The sequence below is a fragment of the Pelophylax lessonae genome (assembly GCF_965119305.1).
Source record: "Pelophylax lessonae genome assembly, chromosome: 1".
In the NCBI taxonomy this organism is placed as follows: Eukaryota; Metazoa; Chordata; class Amphibia; order Anura; family Ranidae; genus Pelophylax; species Pelophylax lessonae.
Window position 1 is genome coordinate 727,835,368 of NC_138768.1, and position 23,188 is coordinate 727,858,555.

Consider the following 23,188-nt stretch of genomic DNA (forward strand, 5'->3'; position numbering starts at 1 on the left):
TTATTGTTAACATAGGGCTCTGGGCTATGATTTGACATAACCAATCAGCAGGTCCTGGAAATAAGTAATTGGGCGGGACCTGCTTACAGACTCCCACTGTGTACAATCACAGGGGATGTTGGCGGGGGGGTGGGGGGGGGGGGGCGGGTGCACTTTCATGCGCCCTAAACCCAGAAACAGGCAGCAACGTACCAGTACATTTCTGTGGTGGAGTAGCTGGGGAAGCAAAATCCACAGATTCAGGTAGAGGATATGGCACTAGCTTTCTAGATAAAGAACACAGCAATTGAAGTCTGCAGGCAGGAAGAGTACTGTATGACCTGGAGACCAAAATCTATTTAAAAGTGGATATAGAGTGGTTGGTTTATTAACCACTTTACCACCGGAGGATTTTGCTGTCTTCCGTCCAGGCCACTTTTTGCGATTTGGCGCTGTGCGACTTTAACTGACAATTGCGCGGTCGTGCGACGCCGTACCCAAACGAAATTTACATCCTTTTTTTCCCACAAACAGAGCTTTCTTTTGGTGGTATTTGATCACCTGTGCGATTTTTACTTTTTGCGCTATAAACAAAAAAAAAGCGTTTATTTTGAAAAAATAACAATATTTTTAACATTTTTTATATGAAATTCCCCCCAAAAAAATGTAAAAATCAAATTTTTTTTAAATTTTTGGCCAATTTGTTTTCTGCTACCTATGTTTGGTAAAAAAAATTGCAATAAGCGTATTTTGATTGGTTTGCGCAAAAGTTATTGCGTTTACTAACAAAGGGAAAGATTTCTGTCATTTTTGGTGTTTTTTTTTTAACGCATAATGGCGGTGATCTGCGATTTTTTTGCGGGACTGCGACATTGCGGCGGACAGATCGGACCCTTGACTGACATTTTTGACACTTTTGGGGGTACCAGTGACATTACTGCAGTAATCAGTGCTATACATATGCACTGTTACTGTAAAAATGACACTGGCAGTGAAGGGGTTAATTTTATTGGAGAGGGAGGGGTTAATGTATGCCTGGTGCTTACTGACGTGTGGGGGGGGAGGTGACTGTGTGAGACAGGGACAGATCGGATGTCCAGCTATGCTGAACACTCCGATCTGTCAGTCCCTGTCACTATGGAGATCCGCCCGCTTGTGTTTACACAGGCGGGCGGATCTCCGCACTCGATCCCCCGACGATCGGGGCAGAGCAGCGGCGATCGCCGCTGCTCCTCCCCTGGCCCAACTCCCGCTGTGAATGAAAACAGCGGGAGCGCGCCTACAGGGGGAGGAGTCCAGCGACGTAGGTCTACGTCGCTGGACGGGATCGTGCCACTTTGCCGCAGTACGCTCCATGTGAGCGGTGGGCAAGTGGTTAAAGGCAAACAGATTGTTAATTTTTCAGGGGACATTTCCATGTGCAAGGGAATTATCCCCAGAGCTTAGTGGGAAGCTCCAAGGCCACTTTTAAGGCAGTAAATCTGGCCCTCCTGTAAAAAGACGAGTTCAAAATTGGGGTCCGGGCACCTGCTGATTGGGGGGGGGGGGTGACTGTACTGCTTTATTGCATACACCAATCCTCTTCTGCCTCCCCCTACAGCCCTGGTGGCTTCTCCTCCTATTTCTCCCTCCGGCTTTGCTGCAGGGGATTGGTTCTAGCATCTACGCCCCCATCCCCCTGCTGCCCCTTTCAAATATGTGCTTTGCATGTGTTTGTTGTTCAGAGCAGCACTATTCACTTTAATGGGTCTTGTTCGATGAGGGTATAATTTCTGCCATGGCTGCCAAGCATAGCATCACTGATCATTTGATATGTTTAGTGGGGGGGGGGGGGGGGGCTGTCAGATATGCTTCTTTTTTACTTGCAATTCTTGGTTTTACATTCAGCTGTCAGCAGGGAACCCCTCCCCCCCTTCCCGATTGGTGCAGGCCGATTGAAGTCTATTACATGCAAGACGCAATCTGCTGCAGGAATAAAAGTCCCTGAACCTTTCCAAAATTTTACCGGCTGAAAAACACAGCACAGCCGTAAATGTGTACCATAGGCAACCATGTTAAATGGACTGTAGTGCGTTTCTGCAAACTGCAAAACGCACTAAAAATGCATAGGTGTAAACTTAGGATAAAGGCAGAGTTTTTTTTCCTATCAATAATAACCGTGTCATGCTTACCTGCTCTGTGCTGTGGTTTTGTCCAGAGCAGCCCCAATCCTGTTCTTCTCAGGTCCCCCCGCTGCCGCTCCTGGCCCCTCCCTCCTGCCGATTGCCCCCAAAAGCAAGCAACTTGCTATAGGGGCTCCAGAGCCACTGCTCTGTGTGGCCATTCACACATGGAGTGTGGCTCGGCCCCGCCCTACTCTCTCCTCATTGGCTCAATGGCTGTGATTGACAGTAGCAGGAGCCAATGGCTCAGGCAGTAAGAAAGAAGAGACCCGGGAGAGCCACTGCTCTTGTGCACATCACTGGATCAAGATGGGGCTCAGGTAAGTATTGCAGTACACAGAAGTTTTTTTTACCTTTATGCATAGAATGCATGAAGGTAAAAAAAACCTTGAGCTTTTACAACCACTTTAAAATCATGGTCTTAAACTGTTTAAATGTTCCTTCAAAACTATTACAAAACTTCCCATCTTAAATAAAAACATTTTGAAAGAAGGAAAACATAACATAACATACAACCATGAATACTTTTGTTGCATTTTATTTCATAAAGTATTAGGGTAGATGTATGAACTACCATTCCTCAAAAAGAAGTTGAATTGGCAGTTCTTACAATTACCCCAAAGGTAAGTTGTGGTGAGGCAGTGTTCTACTTGCACCAGCAACATCATAATAGAAATGGTGTGGTTTTGGGGGAAAGAGAAGAGACTTTGTTGCCAACCTGTAAAATTTGAAGTGTGTTAAAGCGAGATATTCCTTCTCACCAGCCAATTATTGTCATATTGGGAGAGTACCGAGAGGAATACAAATCTGCAAGCTGGAATCAGCGCAATGAAATTGTGCTCAGCACTGACAGCAAGATACCATCATCTGTGCCATGCCTGTACCATCACCTGTGCCATGCCTGTACCATGACCTCAAAGTCACACATTTTTTTACCGCGTTTTTTGCCGCGAAGCAATACCTATTACATTTTTCTTTTTGCGCCCCCCAAAAATTTTGAGCACCAGCCGCCACTGGCGAGAACGAAAAGTGATATTGTATATAGCTGTCCAGTTTACAAAGCCTCAGATTATGAATAAACAATATAATGAAGCTGTGTAGGGTTTATTTGTTTCAGCTGGAGTATAAAGTAAGACCATTCCTACTTCTATGGAAAATCCTGCATTTAATATTCCACATAGCAATAAAGTTAAGTTCTAGCATGAGAATGTGTTTCAAGTGAACTGGAAAGATATGAAATAAGAGCAACAAGCTGTGGTCTCAAGATGACGTCTGAAACATGACTATTGCAACATTAACTCTAATGGGAAGCATGTGTGCCTAGAAACCCACACCCTGGAAATTGGGTGCAGGTTTGCCCAGTTTGACTTTTTTGGGTATCTGAACAGCATAACAATCCATTTCTCAGAGTGCAAAGTCTTTGTAGCACTACTTTAAAGGAAACCAATTACAAGACTTTCAAACATTCAAATGCTCTCTAAAGTAACATAGAGATTTAGTTGTAATACTGTTTTGTGCTTATTTCTAATCAGGGAGATTGAGAATTTATTTTTTCTATTTTCTTGCACATTATAGTTTATTTGAAGTGAGGGCAGCTGTCACTCCATTTCACCATGTATTTATTTTGCCTCTAGGCTGTCATATTAATTTGTATAGCTCCCCAAGGCCACATTTACAATTGCATTAACCTCTGAAGTATGTTCCACATTGGATTGCTTTCCAGAGGGCATTTGACAGATGGTGAGGAGGCGTTATAATCCCTTAAACACCGCATCAGCACCCCACAACCAGGTGCATTGCATCCACTTGCAGGGCACCCCCCTCAGTTTAACGTGTTGCGTTCGGCAGACAGTACTGCCTGCCAAACATAACAGTGGGCATCATTTTTGTAGTACAGAGATGCCTAGGATTGCAGCAGTGGCATATATATATATATATATATATATATATATATATATATATATATATATTGTGACAGGAAGTCAGGTAAATCTGTGAGTGTTGTCACAGATGGGAGATACACTTCTGCTTGGTTTGGTCACCAATTACTATAGGGTGTCGGCTGCAGAGGTAGCCAGGAAGGTGTAAGGACGTTGAAAAAAGCTTCAGCTATTTAGAATGAGGCAATTAAGGCCTCTATAAGTTATCCAGGGGATGATTACTGATTGCTGCCTCCTGAGGCTGTGTGAGCTGAGGAGAGCAGTCAGATGAGAGACTTCTAAAGGTGAGGTGTTGAACATTTTCTGTGTGAAGAAAAACAAATGGACATTTTCTGTGTGAAGAGAAAATAAATGGACTATTGAGTGTCTACTGTTGGATCAGCAGTGTCTGCCCAGCAGTAGGTTGGGACAGACTCCTTAGGTAGGTTCCTGTGTGTGAGAAGGTAGACGCCCACAGCGGCCAGGATTTATTTTGTGTTTTATTTTTGATTTCTGATGTTTTGGATGCTTGCACTTGTTTGAAGAAAATTGCAAGAATAAAACCATAGACTGTTGTTTTCAACCACTCCTCGGCTATCTCCCTGTGTAAACGAACCCCCCCCCAAGGGGTCATTCACACCCGCCACCAAGCTAATCCCTCACATATGGTGGAGGTATGCATTGGGCAGAAGCAGAGATCCCATCTGTTCATCTGTTCTATGAACTTTGTCTGGTGCACGAGACTGCACAATCTGTGTGTGCAGGAGAGGAGATCCTGCAAGAGAGAGAAAAGCTACTTGCTTTAAAGAGACAGTGTTCTCAAACTTTTTGCTGGACTTTGAAAAATTTATTGTGGAGTGACTGAAGATGGGGCGGTCAAAGCGCCTGAAAGAAGCAAAGATGGCTGAGATGAGAGACCGAATTCTTTGGATGGAGGGGATGTTACCGCCTGAACAAGCCCCATACATGCCTGAACAGAGTCTGCTGAGGAGAAAGGCTGTTGTCCCTAGTAACACTGGTGCAAATGGAGACGCAGTGTTCTCAGATGGAAAGTAAACCCAAAATGGAGGAGATGCTGAAACAACTGATTATATTGAATGCAGCTTAACAGCAGGCAAATGCAGCTCAACAGCAGGAAAATGCGGAGTTTCAGCGGAACATTGCAGTTCAACAACAGGCTCACCAAGAGAGCATTGCAGCTCAACAACAGGCTCACCGAGAGAACATGGTAGGCTTGGAACAGAGACACTAGCAGCAAATGGAGGCCATCGTTTCGGGGGAAACCAAGTCTTTGTGCATGGCTGAACTGGATGTCTTGAAAAGACAACTGGAAGAAAAGGAGGTCCTGCATGTTGCAGAGATTGAGGTTCTGAAGACAAATTTACAAAATCTACAACAATCCTCTAGGCAGAAGGAACAAGCCCTGGAGTTGCTTAGGATGGAGCAGGAAAAGAGTGAACTACTCAGGTCTCAGGTGTTACAGTGGGAAGAATCCACTGCTCTTCTTTTTGTCGAGTTGCAAAAATGTCAAGAGACTATAAGGGAGAAAGATACCATCCTCATGGAAAAGGAAATTGAAGTTCAGACTTTGCAGAAGCAAAGTATGGGTGATATGTTTGAGTTGCGTAATCAGCTGGCACAAAGTCTTCAGTCTTTAGAAGCTACCAAAATAGACCTGCAGGATGTGCGGGAACAGAATGTCTCTCTGAAAACTACCTTGTCTCTCAGCTCCAAGGAGAAAAATGAGAGAGAGGCTAAATTACTGAGTACTGCGTATGAGCTCACCACTTTGAGCAATGTGGTAGATGAATTACGTACAGACTGTGAAAGTTTAAAAGCAGAAGCCCAATGTGTCCAGCAGCAGCTAAAGAAGAAAGAAGCCTGTGTGGCAGAAATACATTCTCATTCCCAGAAACTAGCCAATGAGGTGAAGGCTTTTATGCAGGGAAAAGAAGATTCTGAATATAAGAGAAAAAAAGTAGAGGCACAGCTTCTGGAATTACAAGTCAAAGTATCAGAAGGTGACCGATTGTGTGCTAAGCTGTCAGAGAAGGCAAACCGACTGCAGGTTGAGTTGGACAATGTCACAAATCGGCTTTCTCAAGCAGACAGCAAATCTAGAAAATTTTCCAAAGATTTCTTTATCTTGGAATCACAGCTGCAAGACACTCAGGAACTCTTACAGGAAGAGAGATGTCAAAGGCTGAGTTTTAGCACAAAACTCAAACAAATGGAAGATGAGAAAAATGGCTTCCTGGAACAATTAGAAGAGGAAGAGAAAGCAAAGAAAAACCTATCAGAGCAAGTCGCAACACTGCAAGCTCAGATAGCGGATATGAAAAAACGAATGGAAGAAAGCGTTTGTTCGTTAGAAAATGTTGAAGAAGTGAAAAAGAAACTGCAGAAAGACCTTGAAGCTGCTAATCAACGCTATGAGAAAAAAACAGCTGCTTATGACAAGCTTGAGAGGACAAAGACAAGACTTCAGCAGGAACTGGATGAACTTAGAGTGGATCTTGATCACCAGTGTCAGATTGTGTCCAACCTGGAAAAGAAGAAAAAGAAGTTTGATCAGATGCTTGGTGAGGAGAAGACTGTGTCTGCAAAATATGCAGAAGAACGTGACTGTGCAGAAGCAGAGGCTCATGAGAAAGAGAGCAAAGCCCTGTTCTTGGCTCGCTCCTTGGAGGAGTTTAAGGCTGAACTAGAAAAAGTTAACAAACAGCTGTGTACAGAGATGGAAGATTTGGTCAGCTCCAAGGATGATTTTGGGAAAAGCGTTCATGAGCTAGAAAAGTCTAAGCGAGCCTTAGAACAGCAAGTAGAAGAGATGACGACTCAATTGGAAGAACTTGAAGAGGAATTACAGGGGACAGAGGATCTTTCCCAAAGATGGGATAGTGTGCCTGATGCAGTTTATAAAAGGATCAGTGTTTTGGGGTCTGTCCTGAGGGAGCATCAAACATTTGATTACATGTTGCTTGAATCATCCCTCTGGATTAAACAGTTCCTTCAAAGACTTCAAGCACTGGAAAATGTATCATTAGAACTTCAGCAAGCAAAGGAGCTGTGTAAGAAAACTGATGATTTCTCAGTTCAGGCTGAAAGGCTGGTGAAGAAGGCAAGTGATATAAAGCTTGGAGAAAAAAAAAACACCACCTAGTGGAGAAAACTAAGGCTGTTGATGAAAACGTGAAGCAAATTAATAATTGCCTTTCCGAGAATATTACCGAAAAGGAACTGGGTGACCTTGAACGGTCAAATATTTCAGCAGATATACAATTCAACCAAATCAGGAAAATACTAAAGGAGCTACAAGGGAAAAGTAATGCAGTAGCAGAAAGTGCATTGAAGAAGCCTGTAGTAGACTATGTTGTTGCAGTTCCATGCTTCTTCACTGATGCAGAGAGGAGGTCTTTCTGTGAATAATTTGGCAAGAAAGATAAACTGGATATCAAATCAAATATTAGGCTTTTACTGCGACTCGTTCAGGAGGGCGAAAAGCTTAAGAAGTTGATGAGTGCAAATGCTTCAGATTTGCCTCTAAATATTGAATGTTTTATGAATGATATTGATGTCTCTGGAAAAAGGAACAGGGGTCACTTTGAAGAAATGTGTGACAGCCTGTTGTCGCAAATGGAAGGTCCTCTGCACAGCATCTTAGAGCAAGCCAAGCTCAAGAAAGAAGATCATTCCCTTTTACAACAAAGAGTCAATGATTGTGTACAGCTGTATGGAGAGGCAACTCAAGTCACAGAGGGACGTCAAGAGTCCCCGTCCAAATTAGGAGACGTCTTAAGAATACATGCAGACTCTCTAGGGGTCCTTCAAACCTTAAAAGAAACAGTAGTGGGAGCAGTCAGCGTGGATCAAGATAAAATAGATCCACTAGAAAAGGTACAGACATTTCTTGGAACAAAGCCAAGTGAAGCAGAGGTTCTCGAAGCTTGGTGGAAATCATTTATTGATTGCAGAGAGAGGCGGCCCAAGACTGTTTAAGACATTAAGACTAGCACAATTGAGTTGCCTATGGATCACGGTCCTCCATGGCGGATAGGACAGACGTTATGCAGGACACACTTGTGAAGGAGTGAAATGATGCCAAAAATGCAGTTGAGGAATGTGTATATGAGATGAGGGACAAGCTGTGTGGCATTTATGAGAAATCTGTCAATGAAGATGACAGAAACAGTTTCATCCTGAAGCTTGAAGATACAGAGAATTGGCTATATGAAGATGGAGAGGATCAGCCAAAACAAGTGTATATAGACAAGCTAACGGACTTAAAGAAAGAGCCAACCCGACAAGCATTTCAACAAAGGTTAGCAGTTGTTAATGAACTGGGGAGGGAAATTAATTCATATCAGCATGAAAGACAGTGGCTGATGGAAAAAGCAAAGCAGATTGCTCAGAAGGATATATCTCTGGCAGCTGCAGCAGACAAAGAATCAAATGGACTGAACATTACTTGGGAAGATACTAGGAGGCTTATCAGTGAGAGTCAAGAGCAGTGCCTGACACATGCATGGCTGGCAACCTGTGTCCCAACCCTAGGGTTGAAACAAGAGGGGGGGGGGGTGTGACAGGAAGTCAGGTAAATCTGTGAGTGTTGTCACAGATGGGAGATACACTTCTGCTTGGTTTAGACAATTCACCAATTACTATAGGGTGTCGGCTGCAGAGGTAGCCAGGAAGGTGTAAGGACGTTGAAAAAAGCTTCAGCTATTTAGAATGAGGCAATTAAGGACTCTATAAGTTATCCAGGGGATGATTACTGATTGCTGCCTCCTGAGGCTGTGTGAGCTGAGGAGAGCAGTCAGATGAGAGACTTCTAAAGGTGAGGTGTTGAACATTTTCTGTGTGAAGAAAAACAAATGGACATTTTCTGTGTGAAGAGAAAATAAATGGACTATTGAGTGTCTGCTGTAGGATCAGCAGTGTCTGCCCAGCAGTAGGTTGGGACAGACTCCTTAGGTAGGTTCCTGTGTGTGAGAAGGTAGACGCCCACAGCGGCCAGGATTTATTTTGAGTTTTATTTTTGCTTTCTGATGTTTTGGATGCTTGCACTTGTTTGAAGAAAATTGCAAGAATAAAACCATAGACTGTTGTTTATAACCCCTCCTCGGCTATCTCCCTGTGTAAACGAACCCCCCCAAGGGGTCATTCACACCCGCCACCGAGCTAATCCCTCACAATATATATATATATATATATATATATATATATATATATATATATATATATGTATGTGTGATTAGCAATCTGTGTTACCAAGCAGTTGAACAGGTGTACCTAATAAAGTGGCTGGTGAGTGTCTGTGTGTGTATATATATGTATGTATGTATATATATATATATATATATATATATTTATATATACCTCTCCATTGCCATGGCAGCTTAAGGGGGAGTGGTTGGACGGCAGTAAAAACACAATCCCCCCCCCCCCCAAGTGTAAAAGTGCCCTCTTATTGGCCTCATATCTTATCCTGAACCTCCCCCTCCAATTTAAAATGGAACTTAAAAGTATTTATGTACTTTGCTCCTAGTCTTACTTATATAATGCTCCTAGTCCGAACATAGGTGCACATTCAATATATAAAAATATGCACTGTATTTATATAATAAAAACACTCAAAGGAATTCATCAAGAGTGCAGTGAAGCTGTAGCGCACATACAGTTCCCTCCTTGCCGCTGCATCTTTCACACAGACTGGAATTTTGACGCTCGGTGAGCAGAGTCTGATGGGCATTCAAAGACTCTAATCCACTATCAGGTCCCCTCCTCATGTGATTGACAGCAGGCAGTGGTAGGATCCATAGCCAATAGACAGTCTGAAATTGGCTATAGAATCCACCCACTGCCTGTTCTCAATCACTAGGACAGAACAGACCTGATTGTCCCAGCTTCCTTATCAGCCCACTGTCGGTGTCACAGGTTGGTTTGATCTTGTTGGCTGTGAAGTCAACAGCATCCTTGACATCCAGTGACAGGTGGGGAGGGGGTAGCTGTATGCTGCCTGCTATACAGTGCAGAGCGCCTGTCTATGTGGTCCAAATTACCATTGGTCTTAATTACCTCCAGTTATTTATGAATTGGAGGTTTTGTTACCCACCAGTGGCGTAGCGTGGGTTGTCAGCACCCGGGGCAAGGCAAGTAATTTGCGCCCCCTAAAGCGCGGGAATTTAGCACTTGAGCTAGAGCAGAGTCCCTTAGGATCCCCCTTTAGAGCAGGGTCCTTATAGATCCCCCTTTAGAGCAGGGTCCCCAAAGATCCCCCTTTACAGCAGGGTCCCCCATAGATCCCCCTATAGAGCAGGCCAGGGTCCCCATAGATCCCCCTTTAGAGCAGGGTCCCCCATAGAACCTCCTTTAGAGAAGGGTCTCCATAGATCACCTTTTAGAGCAGGGTCCCCATAGATCCCCTTTAGAGAATTGTCCCCATATAATCTATTGAGACATTTCTCTAAAGTCGAGAATCTATGGGGACCCTGCTCTAAAGGGGGATCTATGGGGACCCTGGCCTGCTCTAAATTGGATCTATGGGGACCCTGGCCTGCTCTAAAGGGGATCTATGGGGATCCTGCTCTAAAGGGGGAATCTATGGCATGGATACCCTTTATGACAAGGGTCCCCATAGATCCCCTTTAGAGCAGGCCAGGGCAGGTCCCCCATAGATCCTCCTTTACAGCAGGTCAGGGTGAGGTGAGGTCCCCCATGGATCCCCCCTTACAGCAGGCCAGGGTGAGGTGAGGTCCCCCATATAGATCCCCCTTACAGCAGGCCAAGGTGAGGTGAGGTCTCCCATATAGATCTCCCACCTTACAGCAGGCCAGGGTGAGGTGAGGTCCCCCATATAGATCCCACCTTACAGCAGGCCAGGGTGAGGTCCCCCATATAGATCACCCCCTTACAGTAGGCCAGGGTGAGGGGGATCTATATGGGGGACCTCAAATCCTACCAAAATGTGATGCGCCAGAAATATAATAAAAAAGTGATGACTTTAAATACAATAAATCATATCCAATTCATAAGGCACATAGCAATGTGTGTGCTTCCAATAAAGTGATATGAAGAGTGTCTCCGTATCCAATTGAAGAAAATCCAGTGATGAAAACAAGTTGTAAACACCAATTAGTGAATCCCTCCACCAGGTGAATTAGCCTCTCACCTTCCTAAAGGACCCAAACGGGCCAGCAATCACATGTATCATGGATCAGACTTTCAGGAAAGAGCCACACTGTATTGCACCTCGAGGGATCCCGGGACATATATAAAAAACAGATGAAGAAATCTAGTGCTCTCTGCTTACTAATAAGGGTGTGCTTTATTAGAGAAAGGCAGATCAACTCACATTTGTTGGGCACTCAGCCGTGCCTGCTGTATAAGCGATGTCAGCGATCTGTTACCAGAGAGAGACTCTGCGTCGGCCACGCACGCTCCGTCCCCCTATACGCGTTACGTCGAGCGTAATGCTCCTTTGACTTCCCTACCGAGGAAGTCAAAGGAGCATTATGCTCGACGTAACGCGTATAGGGGGACGGAGCGTGCGTGGCCGACGCAGAGTCTCTCTCTGGTAACAGATCGCTGACATCGCTTATACAGCAGGCACGGCTGAGTGCCCAACAAATGTGTGTTGATCTGCCTTTCTCTAATAAAGCACACCCTTATTAGTAAGCAGAGAGCACTAGATTTCTTCATCTGTTTTTTATATATGTCCCGGGATCCCTCGAGGTGCAATACAGTGTGGCTCTTTCCTGGAAGTCTGATCCATGATACATGTGATTGCTGGCCCGTTTGGGTCCTTTAGGAAGGTGAGAGGCTAATTCACCTGGTGGAGGGATTCACTAATTGGTGTTTACAACTTGTTTTCATCACTGGATTTTCTTCAATTGGATACGGGGACACTCTTCATATCACTTTATTGGAAGCACACACATTGCTATGTGCCTTATGAACTGGATATGATTTATTGTATTTAAAGTCATCACTTTTTTATTATATTTCTGGCGCATCACATTTTGGTAGGATTTATAGTTTATTGTGATTTGTGAAACACGATTGGTGTATGCTGCCGGATACCACTTATATACTTTCACACACCTGATTTATGCACAGTGAATTGAGGTTGAGTTACTTTATCACATATATTGGGTTTGCGCTGATAGTTTTTTTGTATTTCATATGGGGGACCTCACCTCACCTCATCCTGGCCTGTTGTAAGGGGGAGATCTATATGGGAGACCTCACCTCACCCTGGCCTGTTGTAAGGGGGATCTATATGGGGGACCTCACCTCACCCTGGCCTGCTGTAAGGGGGATCTATATGGGGGACCTCACCTCACCCTGGCCTGCTGTAAGGGGGATCTATATGGGGGACCTCACCTCACCCTGGCCTGCTGTAAGGGGGGAGATCTATATGGGGGACCTCACCCTGGCTTGCTCTAAGGGGGGATCTATATGGGGGACCTCACCTCACCCTGGCCTGCTGTAAGGGGGGATCTATATGGGGGACCTAGTCCCCCATATAGATCCCCCCTTACAGCAGGCCAGGGTGAGGTCCCCCATATAGATCCCAGGTCCCCCGTATAGATCCCCCCCTTTACAGTAGGCCAGGGTGAGGTGAGGTCCCCCATATAGATCTCCCCCCTTACAGCAGGCCAGGGTGAGGTCCCGTCCCCCATATAGATCCCCCTTACAGCAGGCCAGGGTGAGGTGAGGTCCCGTCCCCCATATAGATCCCCCCTTACAGCAGGCCAGGGTGAGGTGAGGTCCGGACCCTGGCCTGCTGTAAGGGGGGATCTATATGGGGGACCCCAGACCTAACCTCACCCTGGCCTGTTGTAAGGGGGATCTATATGGGGGACCTCACCTCACCCTATCCTGCTGTAAGGGGGGGGATCTATATGGGGGACCTCATCTCACCCTGGCCTGCTGTAAGGGGGGGGATCTATATGGGGGACGGGACCTCACCTCACCCTAGCCTGCTGTAAGGGGGGATCTATATGGGGGACCTCACCTTACCCTGGCCTACTGTAAGGGGGGATCTATATGGGGGATCAGGTCCACCGTATAGATCCCCCCTTACAGCAGGCCAGGGTGAGGTCTCCCATATAGATCCCCCTTTACAGCAGGCCAGGGTGAGGTGAGGTGACGCAGAGGCGGCTCTAGGTTTTGCGAGGCCTAAGGCAAAACTTGGACATGAGGCCCCACTCACGCCCATAATGGGAAAAATAATTCAAGCGATAAAAATTAACTGTATAAATTGCATATATTAAGAGCCTTAACCTTTGTACTACGAATTCACAGTTTCTAGAATTTTCTCTAACCAATTCTTCTTTAATCAAAGATCATTAAACATCGGGTATGTATGTATGTATGTATGTATGTATGTATATATGTCTGCTCTTACATCACAGTCCCCAGCATTTCCCTATAGGTCATGATTCCCTGAGTCCCTGCTTACATCAGAGTTCAGTGTCCCCCTTTACATAAGAGTTCTCCTTTAAATCAGATTCCCCCCAGCATCTCCTCCTTACATCAGAGTCCACAGAATTCCTATTTACATTAGAGTCCCCCTCTTAAATCAAATTTCACAGAGCCCCCTTTACATCAGAGTCTCCAGAGTTTCCCTCTTAAACTGTAAGAGGTAACTCTGAAGACTCTGATGTAAGAGGAGTTCTAGGAACCCTGATTTAGGGGGAATTTTGGGGACTCTGAAGTAAGGGGAGTTCTGGGAACCCTGATTTAAGGGGGAATGCTGAAGACTCTGATGTAAGGAGAGTTCTGGGAACCCTGATTTGAGGGGGAAAGCTGGGGACTCAGGTGTAAAAGGGAACTCTATGGTCACCAAAGCTCCCCTTGCATCAGAGTTTCCAGAGTCCCCCTTACACTTCCCTTCCTCTGTCCGCCACAGTCTAGGGCACGACAAGTCCCACTGCAGAAGGCTGCCATACCTGAGTCCCCACAGAGGGCACTGTAAATTCCAGTATAGTGCACTGCCATTCCTCCCTGAGGAATGGAAGCCTGCTATGCTTGGACTTGTACTGCTCTCTGTAGGGGACTGAGGAACTACTGCCTGCTATGCTAAGACTTGTAGTGCCCTCTGTGGGGACTAATGCATGGCAGCCTGCTATTCTGGAACTTGTAGTGCCCTCTGTGACGAACTGAGGGTTCCTCAGTCCTCCACTTTCTAGGGCACTATAAGTCCCAGCATAGTGGGCTGTCATTCCTCAGTCCCTCACAGCTGGGGGGGAAAAACAATACAGAGTTAAACATCTAAAGGACAACTCCAACCAAAACTACCAATAATGTACAGAGTCCATATGCTATATAATGTCACAGCCCTGCTACCCCTCACCTTCCACCTCGGGTGCTGTCATTGTGTAGGGCAAAGGGCTCCAGCTCCACCATGTTTGTCTTTGATGTCAGATATGCAGGACTGGCTCAGCTCCACTTTCTTCCCTGGCAACTGACTCTGGCGTCACGGGGGCCCTCTCCTCCTCCCCCAGCCACCCAGGGGCCCTCTCCTTCTCCCCCAGCCACCCAGGGGCCCCTCTCCTCCTCCCCCAGCCACCCAGGGGCCCCTCTCCTTCTCCCCCAGCCACTCAGGGGCCCCTCTCCTTTTCCTCTAGCCACTCAGGGGCCCTCTCCTTCTCCTCCAGACACCCAGGGGCCCTCTCCTTCTCCTCCTCCAGCCACCCAGGGTTCCTCGCCTTCTCTTCCTCCAGCCACCCAGGGTCCCTCTCCTTCTCCTCCAGCCACCCAGGGACCCTCTCCTTCTCCTCCAGCCACCCAGGGGCCCTCTCCTTCTTCCTCCAGCCACCCAGGGGCCCTCTCCTTCTCCCTCAGCAACCCAGGGGCCATCTCCTTCTCCCCCAGCCACCCAGGGGCCATCTCCTTCTCCCCCAGCCACCCAGGGGCCATCTCCTTCTCCCCCAGCCACCCAGGGGCCATCTCTTTCTCCCCCTGCCACCCAGGGGCCATCTCTTTCTCCCCCAGCCACCCAGGGGCCATCTCTTTCTCCCCCAGCCACCCAGGGGCCATCTCTTTCTCCCCCAGCCACCCAGGGGCTATCTCCTTTTTCCCTAGCCACCCAGGGACCCTCTTTCTTTTTCCCTAGCCACCCAGGGACCCTCTCCTTCTCTTCCAGCCACCCTCTCCTCCCCCAGCCACCCAGGGCCTTCGTCTTCTCCTCCTCCTCCACCAACCATTCTAAGACTCTTCCAACTTCCCTGGGGCTCCTCACCCCCTTTGCGTAGTAGACACTGCAAATCTATGACCAGCCTGCAGAGTGACAATTCGGGGCCTGGTTACCTTTATGTTCCCAGGCCAGGGCAGAGCTCTCCTCCCAGAGCAACAACCGATGATAGCAGAGTGAGCTGACCGGGCAGTCACTTCCTACTGATGCAGGTACACGCCCACCGATTCCTCCACATTTTAGGATTACATGATCAGATGGCCAATCCCCAGGCAGAGAAGGTGGGGTAAGTGTCAGTGGCAGCCGCAGTGAAGGGATTGCAGCACACTGCTGCAACTTTTATATCCGAGGAAAGCAATCTTTTACTTGGGAGATTTCCCTGACTGCGCCCTTCTAAATGTCGCTCTGCCACTGGCCGCGAGGCCCCTGTAGGTGCGAGGCCTTAGGCGACCGCCTAATTTGCCTAATTAGAGAGCCGCCTATGGAGGTGAGGTCCCGTTCCCCATTTAGATCTCCCCCCTTACAGCAGGCCAGGTTCCCCTTAAAATAGATCCCCTTTACATAGTCTTCTCACATTCACTCAGTCAGACAGTGACTAGTACAGCCAGAGCCAGTACACTACTCCTACCTTTTTTTCACCTGTCCCGACCGACCCCAGGCTAGGTTTTCCTCCTGGCTGCTGCAGCACCACTGTCACCAGGCTTTCTGGCCTTGTATCACCTACCTTCTTTGCTGAAATTGCTGACTGTCCTGTCGTCCTCCTCCTCGCCGCGCCGGCTTCTTCTGCTGCTCTGCTGGCCTGGTGTGGTTCTTCTCTCCCCGTCTCCCGCGCTGCGCTGGGCGGCCGCTGCACTGGTTAGTCTCTCCCCCAGCCAGTCCATCTCCGCACCGCACGGCGCACACCTGGCCTGTCTCCCCCCACCACCACTCCACAGTGGGCGACGCCGGCTGGATCAGATTGGGGAGCCGAGCGGAGCTGCCAAGCCGAAGCAGTGACAGTGACAGTGAGCCAGGGGCAGAGTCGAGAGTAGACTCAGCAGGCGGCGGCCAGCCTATGACAGAGTGAGTGACATCTGACATGACATTGCGGAACGGATGCGCCCCCCCCAGATGTTGCGACCGGTGCGGCCGCCCCCCACGCTACACCACTGTTACCCACAAATTGGAGGTAATTCCTTTCAAGTTTGGTGCAAAAATAATACATTGTAAAAGTGGTGTTATTAAGACCTACATGAATCTCTGCCATTTAAAGGAATGTATTTTTTAATGCATATTTCTTCTGCGTTTTTTAACTGAAAAACTGATCAGTGTAATAGGGCCCTAAAATACAATTTAGGAATTAGCATTTACCAGCTCTATGGAGGCATTAGCATGATAACATTATGTAATTTGCTTTTTTCTAGATTTCTTACAATGGAGAGTTATTATTCTCAATATTTTGTGTGCATCCTTGCCTTTTTTGGACTGCCTGCAAAGGTAAGTCTTTTTTTTTTTTTAAGTACCTGAAATGTTTGCATTATAAAACATATGTAGCCAGGTACTGGGCTATGACTATTTAGAAGGAGACATTGTTCCTATTTACTTTGCCCTTTGTGATGTTAATGTTGTACTACAAAACCCTTCACTGGCCACCAAGGGGAGATCTGAGTCCAGTGAACCCATAGACCTCCATCCAGAGGACCTGGAATCCTGAGAGGTGTAGTCCGAAGCCACAACTATGTATTGGTACATCTGACTCTCTGAACTAAAGGTTCCAATAGACTTTGTGTGAGTAGGGAGTTGCTTGGGAGAGCTTTCATTGAATTGCCCAGGAAAAGCCTGCTCTCTTGGTGCCTCAGGAGTCCACGCATCCAGACCTGTCTGTGTGAGCAGGAGACAGAGCAAGTCCTAAAGAGCCTGAGCTTGAGGGCAAGATCGCCGGAAAATCGGCAGCACTGTCAGCCTTGTCGACCCTGTGGGATTGTTGCCAAGAGGCTAGAGCATTTACCAGATTCACCGCTCTGACAGTTTGAGCTGCAGTCACACCAGGAAAGGATTGAAGGGACCCTTTCCAACGCAAAAGCCCACCGCCACCTTGAGAAGTTAGTAAGAGGGCCCCTGGTAGCCATATTGCTGAGAGCAGGACAATTATAGCACCCAACCTGCACCCATCCAAAGCAATTCCATACTTTTAAGTCCATACTGCACCAGTGCCAACTCTGAGCTGTGGTTGTTTTGCACCATCACTAGATCTAGCTCACTCCTATTTTCCCCTTGCACTGAACTATTTTGCACCTGTTGTCACCTTACTGCATGTAGGTTTAAAGGACCAGGAAGAAAATAGAAGGCACTTCTAAGTTCAGCCTTCCACAAGTTTATTATGAACAAAGGTTAAAAACACTTACAACATGCATGATAAAAAAGCATGTCAGCATAATATAAAGCAGGATAGGCTGCGCTAGGTTGAAAGCGAATTGCAAAATACAACAGCTGCTAGCACATATGCTGGAATAACAACGTAAGAAACAACAAGAATTACAAACAAGGTGCAGTGACTAAAAAATATTTAAAAAATCAGATTATGAGTCCAATTTACATAATCATAGTTGGTTCACATAGGAACGCTGATTAGTGGTGAATGATAAGGCAAAAGAGGAAAGGAGTTTTCAAAGAGGAGCCGTAAATATCACCTGTTCACACTGCCTCTTACCCCTCAATGTGGACCTCCTCCAAGGGAGGTCAATCAAACCTGTTTAAAGTAATCCTTTGATGGTGTCACGGGATTGTGTCCCCCACTTCTCCTTAATAAAATATTCCTCCACTGCCCACAGTATCTTTGCCAATCTCACGAGATGTAGAAGGATAAAAGGGGCATATCATAGTGTAGTGTATTCCAAAAAATCTTTTATTTAATTTAAAAGAGTAACACTTATTTGGTAAAAATCTATACAGGCATCATAACAGGGAAACAGTATGTTTCCAACCACCAAGATGGCCGTGGTGTCCCAGTACGCAATGATGTCTGAACAATGTCGGAACACAATGAACAGTCACTAGTCCTTCCTACGCGTTTCATGACATTGTGAGGAATGTGGTCAGCGCACAACATTGCACAGTATAAATAGAACTACCCGGGGCGGTGGCTGCAACATTAATTGTGTCTCACTGACAGGAAGAGGAGGGGAGACTCCACTCATACTAGTGAGACATATATAACCTGTGCAGTCCACACAGGAAACTAAACCAACGAGCCTCACATTTAAGAGAGGCAAGCTGGAAACTAACAACTTTAAAGAACCTTAGGGTCTGTCTAAGATGATTAAAAACAAAAGGGAAATTAAAAATAAATTGAAACTCTTTTACTAATTCCTGTTGACAGTAAAAAAACAAACTCTTATTTATTTTAATAGATCTAAAACAGCGTACCTGGATACAGCTCCATCTTGTGGTCAAAAAACATATACCACTACAATTCCAAAAACACACACTGCAATATCATACATAATAAAGGGAAAATAAAAGGAAAAAAAGTGGGGGAGAATCCCCCTGTTGTATTCAGGTGTGCCTCTCTTTTAAGTTTGCAGGTAGCTCCGAACTTTATTGAACCGCCTAACAGACCTTCCTTTTTTCAATATATGAATAGGAAAAGTAGATTGGCAAACATTAAAAAAGAGAGAAGTAATAAAAATAATATTAATAATACAAATACATCATGCACATCAAATGCTCTTCCTAAATATAATGTTATGGTTTATAATAGTCTAAAAAAAACATAAGATTAGAGGTATTTTTGGTACTTATTAAATATGTGCAGCTTGGAGCCTATAATAAATGGATTGAAATAGACTCTATAAGAGGATATTGCTCCACATAATAGTATCACATTCTCTAAAAGATAAAAGAAAGATATTCATCTTCCAGAGAATAGCTATACACTTATAAACCTGTATACTTCTTGGTGGCTAATGGACATGTATAGATTAATATGACTAATAGATGGTTTCTATGTGTTGTATACCGCATCCGTATTCTTTATCTATGCATAGACTTACTAGTGATGTGTCTCAGATAGTGAACCGAGTACCCCATTAATGATAAAATAAGACATCCTGTTGGGAACAGATATCAAAAAGTGTTAATTTGGGAAAATAAAATGGTTATTTAGGTTTAAAGGACCACCATAAGTGCACCAACACTCACCTAAAGGGCCCCAACGTTAGCTGGCAGAAGATCAACTTTAAGGACCATCTCTAGCATCCTTCTTGCAGGTTTCCCTAATTTCCCCTTCACTGTTTATAATGTTCAATTTTGACTGCCCCTATTCAGTCGGTTTAGGCCTAGCACAGCCGTCATCAGTGTACATGGGCAGTATAACTCCTGCATTTTTAGATCAAGTCTCATTACTGCCCACTGCTGCACTTAAGTTGACACTGCTATTGTTTATGCTGATCTGAGCAGTTTATGCCATTTATGCCTAGCCCTCACTGTTGGCCATTCTGCATGTTGGACTGTGTTACCACAATTGCCAACCTATTTCTTCCTGCTTGGTTATCAACTTCACTGAGTAATAATGCATTGAGTTTACCTTTGCTAACTGCTTGGTTCTTGTTTAAATAGAGTATGTTATTGGGTGATAATTATTTGCTGTGTTTCTGCACCTGTCGTGTCAGAGGGACTGAGGCCTTTGAGGAGGTTGAAACAAAGAAGAGAGGACCTGTCTTAACCAGCAGCTTCTTTGAGGGTAGCGCTACAAATATTATAAGTAATGTGGTTAAAAAAAATAGAAATCTCTCAAAGTAATGTATAATTGTAACGCTCCTGCGTTTCATGTATGGTGTGGATTTTCAGCTGCAGAAATATTCCACTTCAGTAGTCATGTAAGAGAGATGCTGAGATACCATTCCCAACCTCAATGACTCATCATGTGTGGAAGGTCTTAATTCAGCTAGTAAATACACACACTCAACAAGCTGGTTCCTAGAGTGACTTTATGTATGTAGTAACACAGTGATGCAGATTTAAGAGACAGGTTGAGTGGAGGTGGTAGGTGACAGACACTTGAAGGTAAGACAGTAGCAGATGGATGCAGGTAGGTTTAGCAATCATGTATGGTAGCAGATGACAGAGTAGCAGGTGGACATACAAGAGAGATCAACCCAGTGCAGGAATAAGTAGCAGTAGTCTTAAGAGCTAGCAATCTAGATATGCAGATGTGATAAATAGTCTTTACTATGCAGAGCTAGATAGTGTAAGCTTAGTATAAGTTTATAGAGGGTTCCCCTGTGGGGTACTTAGCACTAATAGCAATACAGCCGAAGGTTGGTTCAGGAGGAGCGGATGATCCGGAAGCGGGATACAGGGATCAGCGCAGCGAGGTTCCGTCAGCGAGGTATGCTTGCAAGCACGAAAGCTTCAAGCCAAGTTAGCATCCAGGTAAGGGTGTTTGAACGAACACATGTGAGTGAGAACCGCCGATTTAAATAGCCATCTAGTCCGGCGCTGAGTGATGACAGCATCAGTCTTAAAGGGAAACACACCTATATGTGTTTCTTCTATCTAGGTAGATGGAAATCACCCGGAAATAATGTGATAGGAGGCACTGAGAGTGCCAGAACCTTACAGTACCCCCCCTGTAAGGCCGGCTCCGGAAGGCCTCTAAGGCTGGTTGTCGATATAAGAATCGGAAAAGACTGGTTGCCGATACGAGAATCGGATAACACTGGTTGCCGATACGAGAATCGGATGAGACTGGTTGCCGATGCGAGAATCGGATGAGACTGGTTGCCGATGCGAGAATCGGATGAGACTGGTTGCCGATGCGAGAATCGGATAAGACTGGTTGCCGATATGAGAATCGGATAATACTGGTTGCCGATACAAGAATCGGATAAGACTGGTTGCCGATACGAGAATCGGAAAATACTGGTTGCCGATACGAGAATCGGATGAGACTGGTCTCCGATATGAAAATCGGAAAAAAAAAAAAAAAATGGTTGCCGATATGAGAATCGGATCAGGTTGGTAACCGATCTGAGAATCGGATCCCTTGTTGCCGATATGAAAATCGGATCAGGTTGGTAACCGATCTGAGAATCGGATCACTTGTTGCCGATATGAAAATCGGATCAGGTTGGTAACCGATCTGAGAATCGGATCACTTGTTGCCGATATGAGAATCGGATCAGGTTGGTAACCGATCCGAGAATCAGATCACTTGTTGCCGATATGAGAATCGGATCAGGTTGGTAACCGATGTGAGAATCGGATCACTTGTTGTTAGGGTGTCTGCTACATGAACCCCTCACTAGAATCGGACGCATAACCATCCGAAGTAATCCTAGTAGTCCTAGCAACCAATGCTTCTTCAAACATCCTCAGATCCTTCCTACATACCACCGTGCCATTAGAAGCGCGTACGCAGTCAGGTGCAAGAATCTCAATATTTTCATTGGAAGCTAAAAATGTGCTTGCAAAAATAGGAGTATCCTCAGGAGGTGGTACAGGAGGTTTTTTAGAACGTGGTATCAAGTTCACTGGAGTTGAAGGAATATCTATTCCAATATTTGTTAATTTCTGGGTGTCCTTCTCTGATATAGAACGGGGACAGGGCTGGCAACAGCCTTGATAATTTCCAGGCTGTTTTTCAGGGAAGACCCTTCGGATTCGCCTGGCCTCCATTGGGAGAGCCTTAGGCCTATGGGGTCTGGTTGGGCAGAATGTAATGAAATGTCCCCCTTCACCACAATAAAAACAAAGGCCACAGATTCTCCTGTGATCTCTTTTTTCTTGTAAGGACAACCTAGTATGTATGGCACCAATCTCCATAGGCTCCTCATCCATCTCTGTAGGATCAGGGTCCAAATGGGATGTGTCAGAGTGACAAGGCTGACTGTTTAAGGCAGGCTTGGACCATGACCAGGCAGGATCACCATTTTTATTAGGTTTCCTTTTTTCCCTAGGTAGCCGGGGTCTGTGGTTATCTGGAGCGGGTTTAGGAGTGGGGTCAATGGCCGAAATCCGAGAAGAACTGGATAATGGCATTCCCATCTTTTCAGACTTCCTTTCTCGTAGTCTTCTATCTATGGTGATACTGAGTTGTATCAATGCATCCAGGGTTTTTGGCAGATCCGCTCGGGCGAGCTCGTCTTTAACGGCTTCTGATAGGCCAAGCCTAAATTGGGTTTTCAGAGATGCATCATTCCATTCTGAATCAAGGGTCCATCTCTTGAATTCTGCGACAAAGTCTTCCACAGGTCTCCCACCTTGGTTCAAGGATCTTAATTGAAAATCGGCAGTACTCTGTCTATTGGGATCATCATATAGGCTAGTAAGTTCTGCTAGGAACAAGGCATAGGAGCTGAGAAGCTGGTCGTTTTTCTCAAAAAGAGAGTCTGCCCAGGCCCGAGGATCGCCTGTTAGGTAAGAAATAATAGTACAAACCTTAATATGATCAGTAAGGTAGGTACGGGGTCTTAACAAGAAAAGTAACTCACATGCGTTTTTAAATTTGCGAAATTTTTTGCGATCGCCTGTAAATACCAAAGGAGGATTTATTTTGGGTTCAGGAGACTGAGCAGAGGTAAGTTGTGTCACTCTAATTACCTGCTGCGACAGAGCCTGATTGTCTTCTTTTAATTCAGCAAGTGCGTGTATTAACGCAGTTACTTGCTGTTTTAATTGTGTCACCTGAGTGGTTATTTCTGCTGAATCCATTTGTAGGTTCGTTCAATCTGTAACGCTCCTGCGTTTCATGTATGGTGTGGATTTTCAGCTGCAGAAATATTCCACTTCAGTAGTCATGTAAGAGAGATGCTGAGATACCATTCCCAACCTCAATGACTCATCATGTGTGGAAGGTCTTAATTCAGCTAGTAAATACACACACTCAACAAGCTGGTTCCTAGAGTGACTTTATGTATGTAGTAACACAGTGATGCAGATTTAAGAGA

At 45.6% G+C, this 23,188-nt stretch overlaps 1 protein-coding gene across 1 annotated transcript in view; it reads left to right on the top strand.

Moving 5' to 3' along the window:
• Positions 1-23,188, top strand: part of FGL1 (fibrinogen like 1) — a 59,010-nt gene that overhangs the window by 2,504 nt on the left and 33,318 nt on the right. The window contains exon 2 of the mRNA XM_082265034.1: positions 16,664-16,736. Within this exon, the coding sequence (XP_082121160.1) occupies positions 16,674-16,736 (63 nt within the window). The 5' untranslated portion in view covers positions 16,664-16,673. The remainder of the gene's footprint in view (positions 1-16,663; positions 16,737-23,188) is intronic.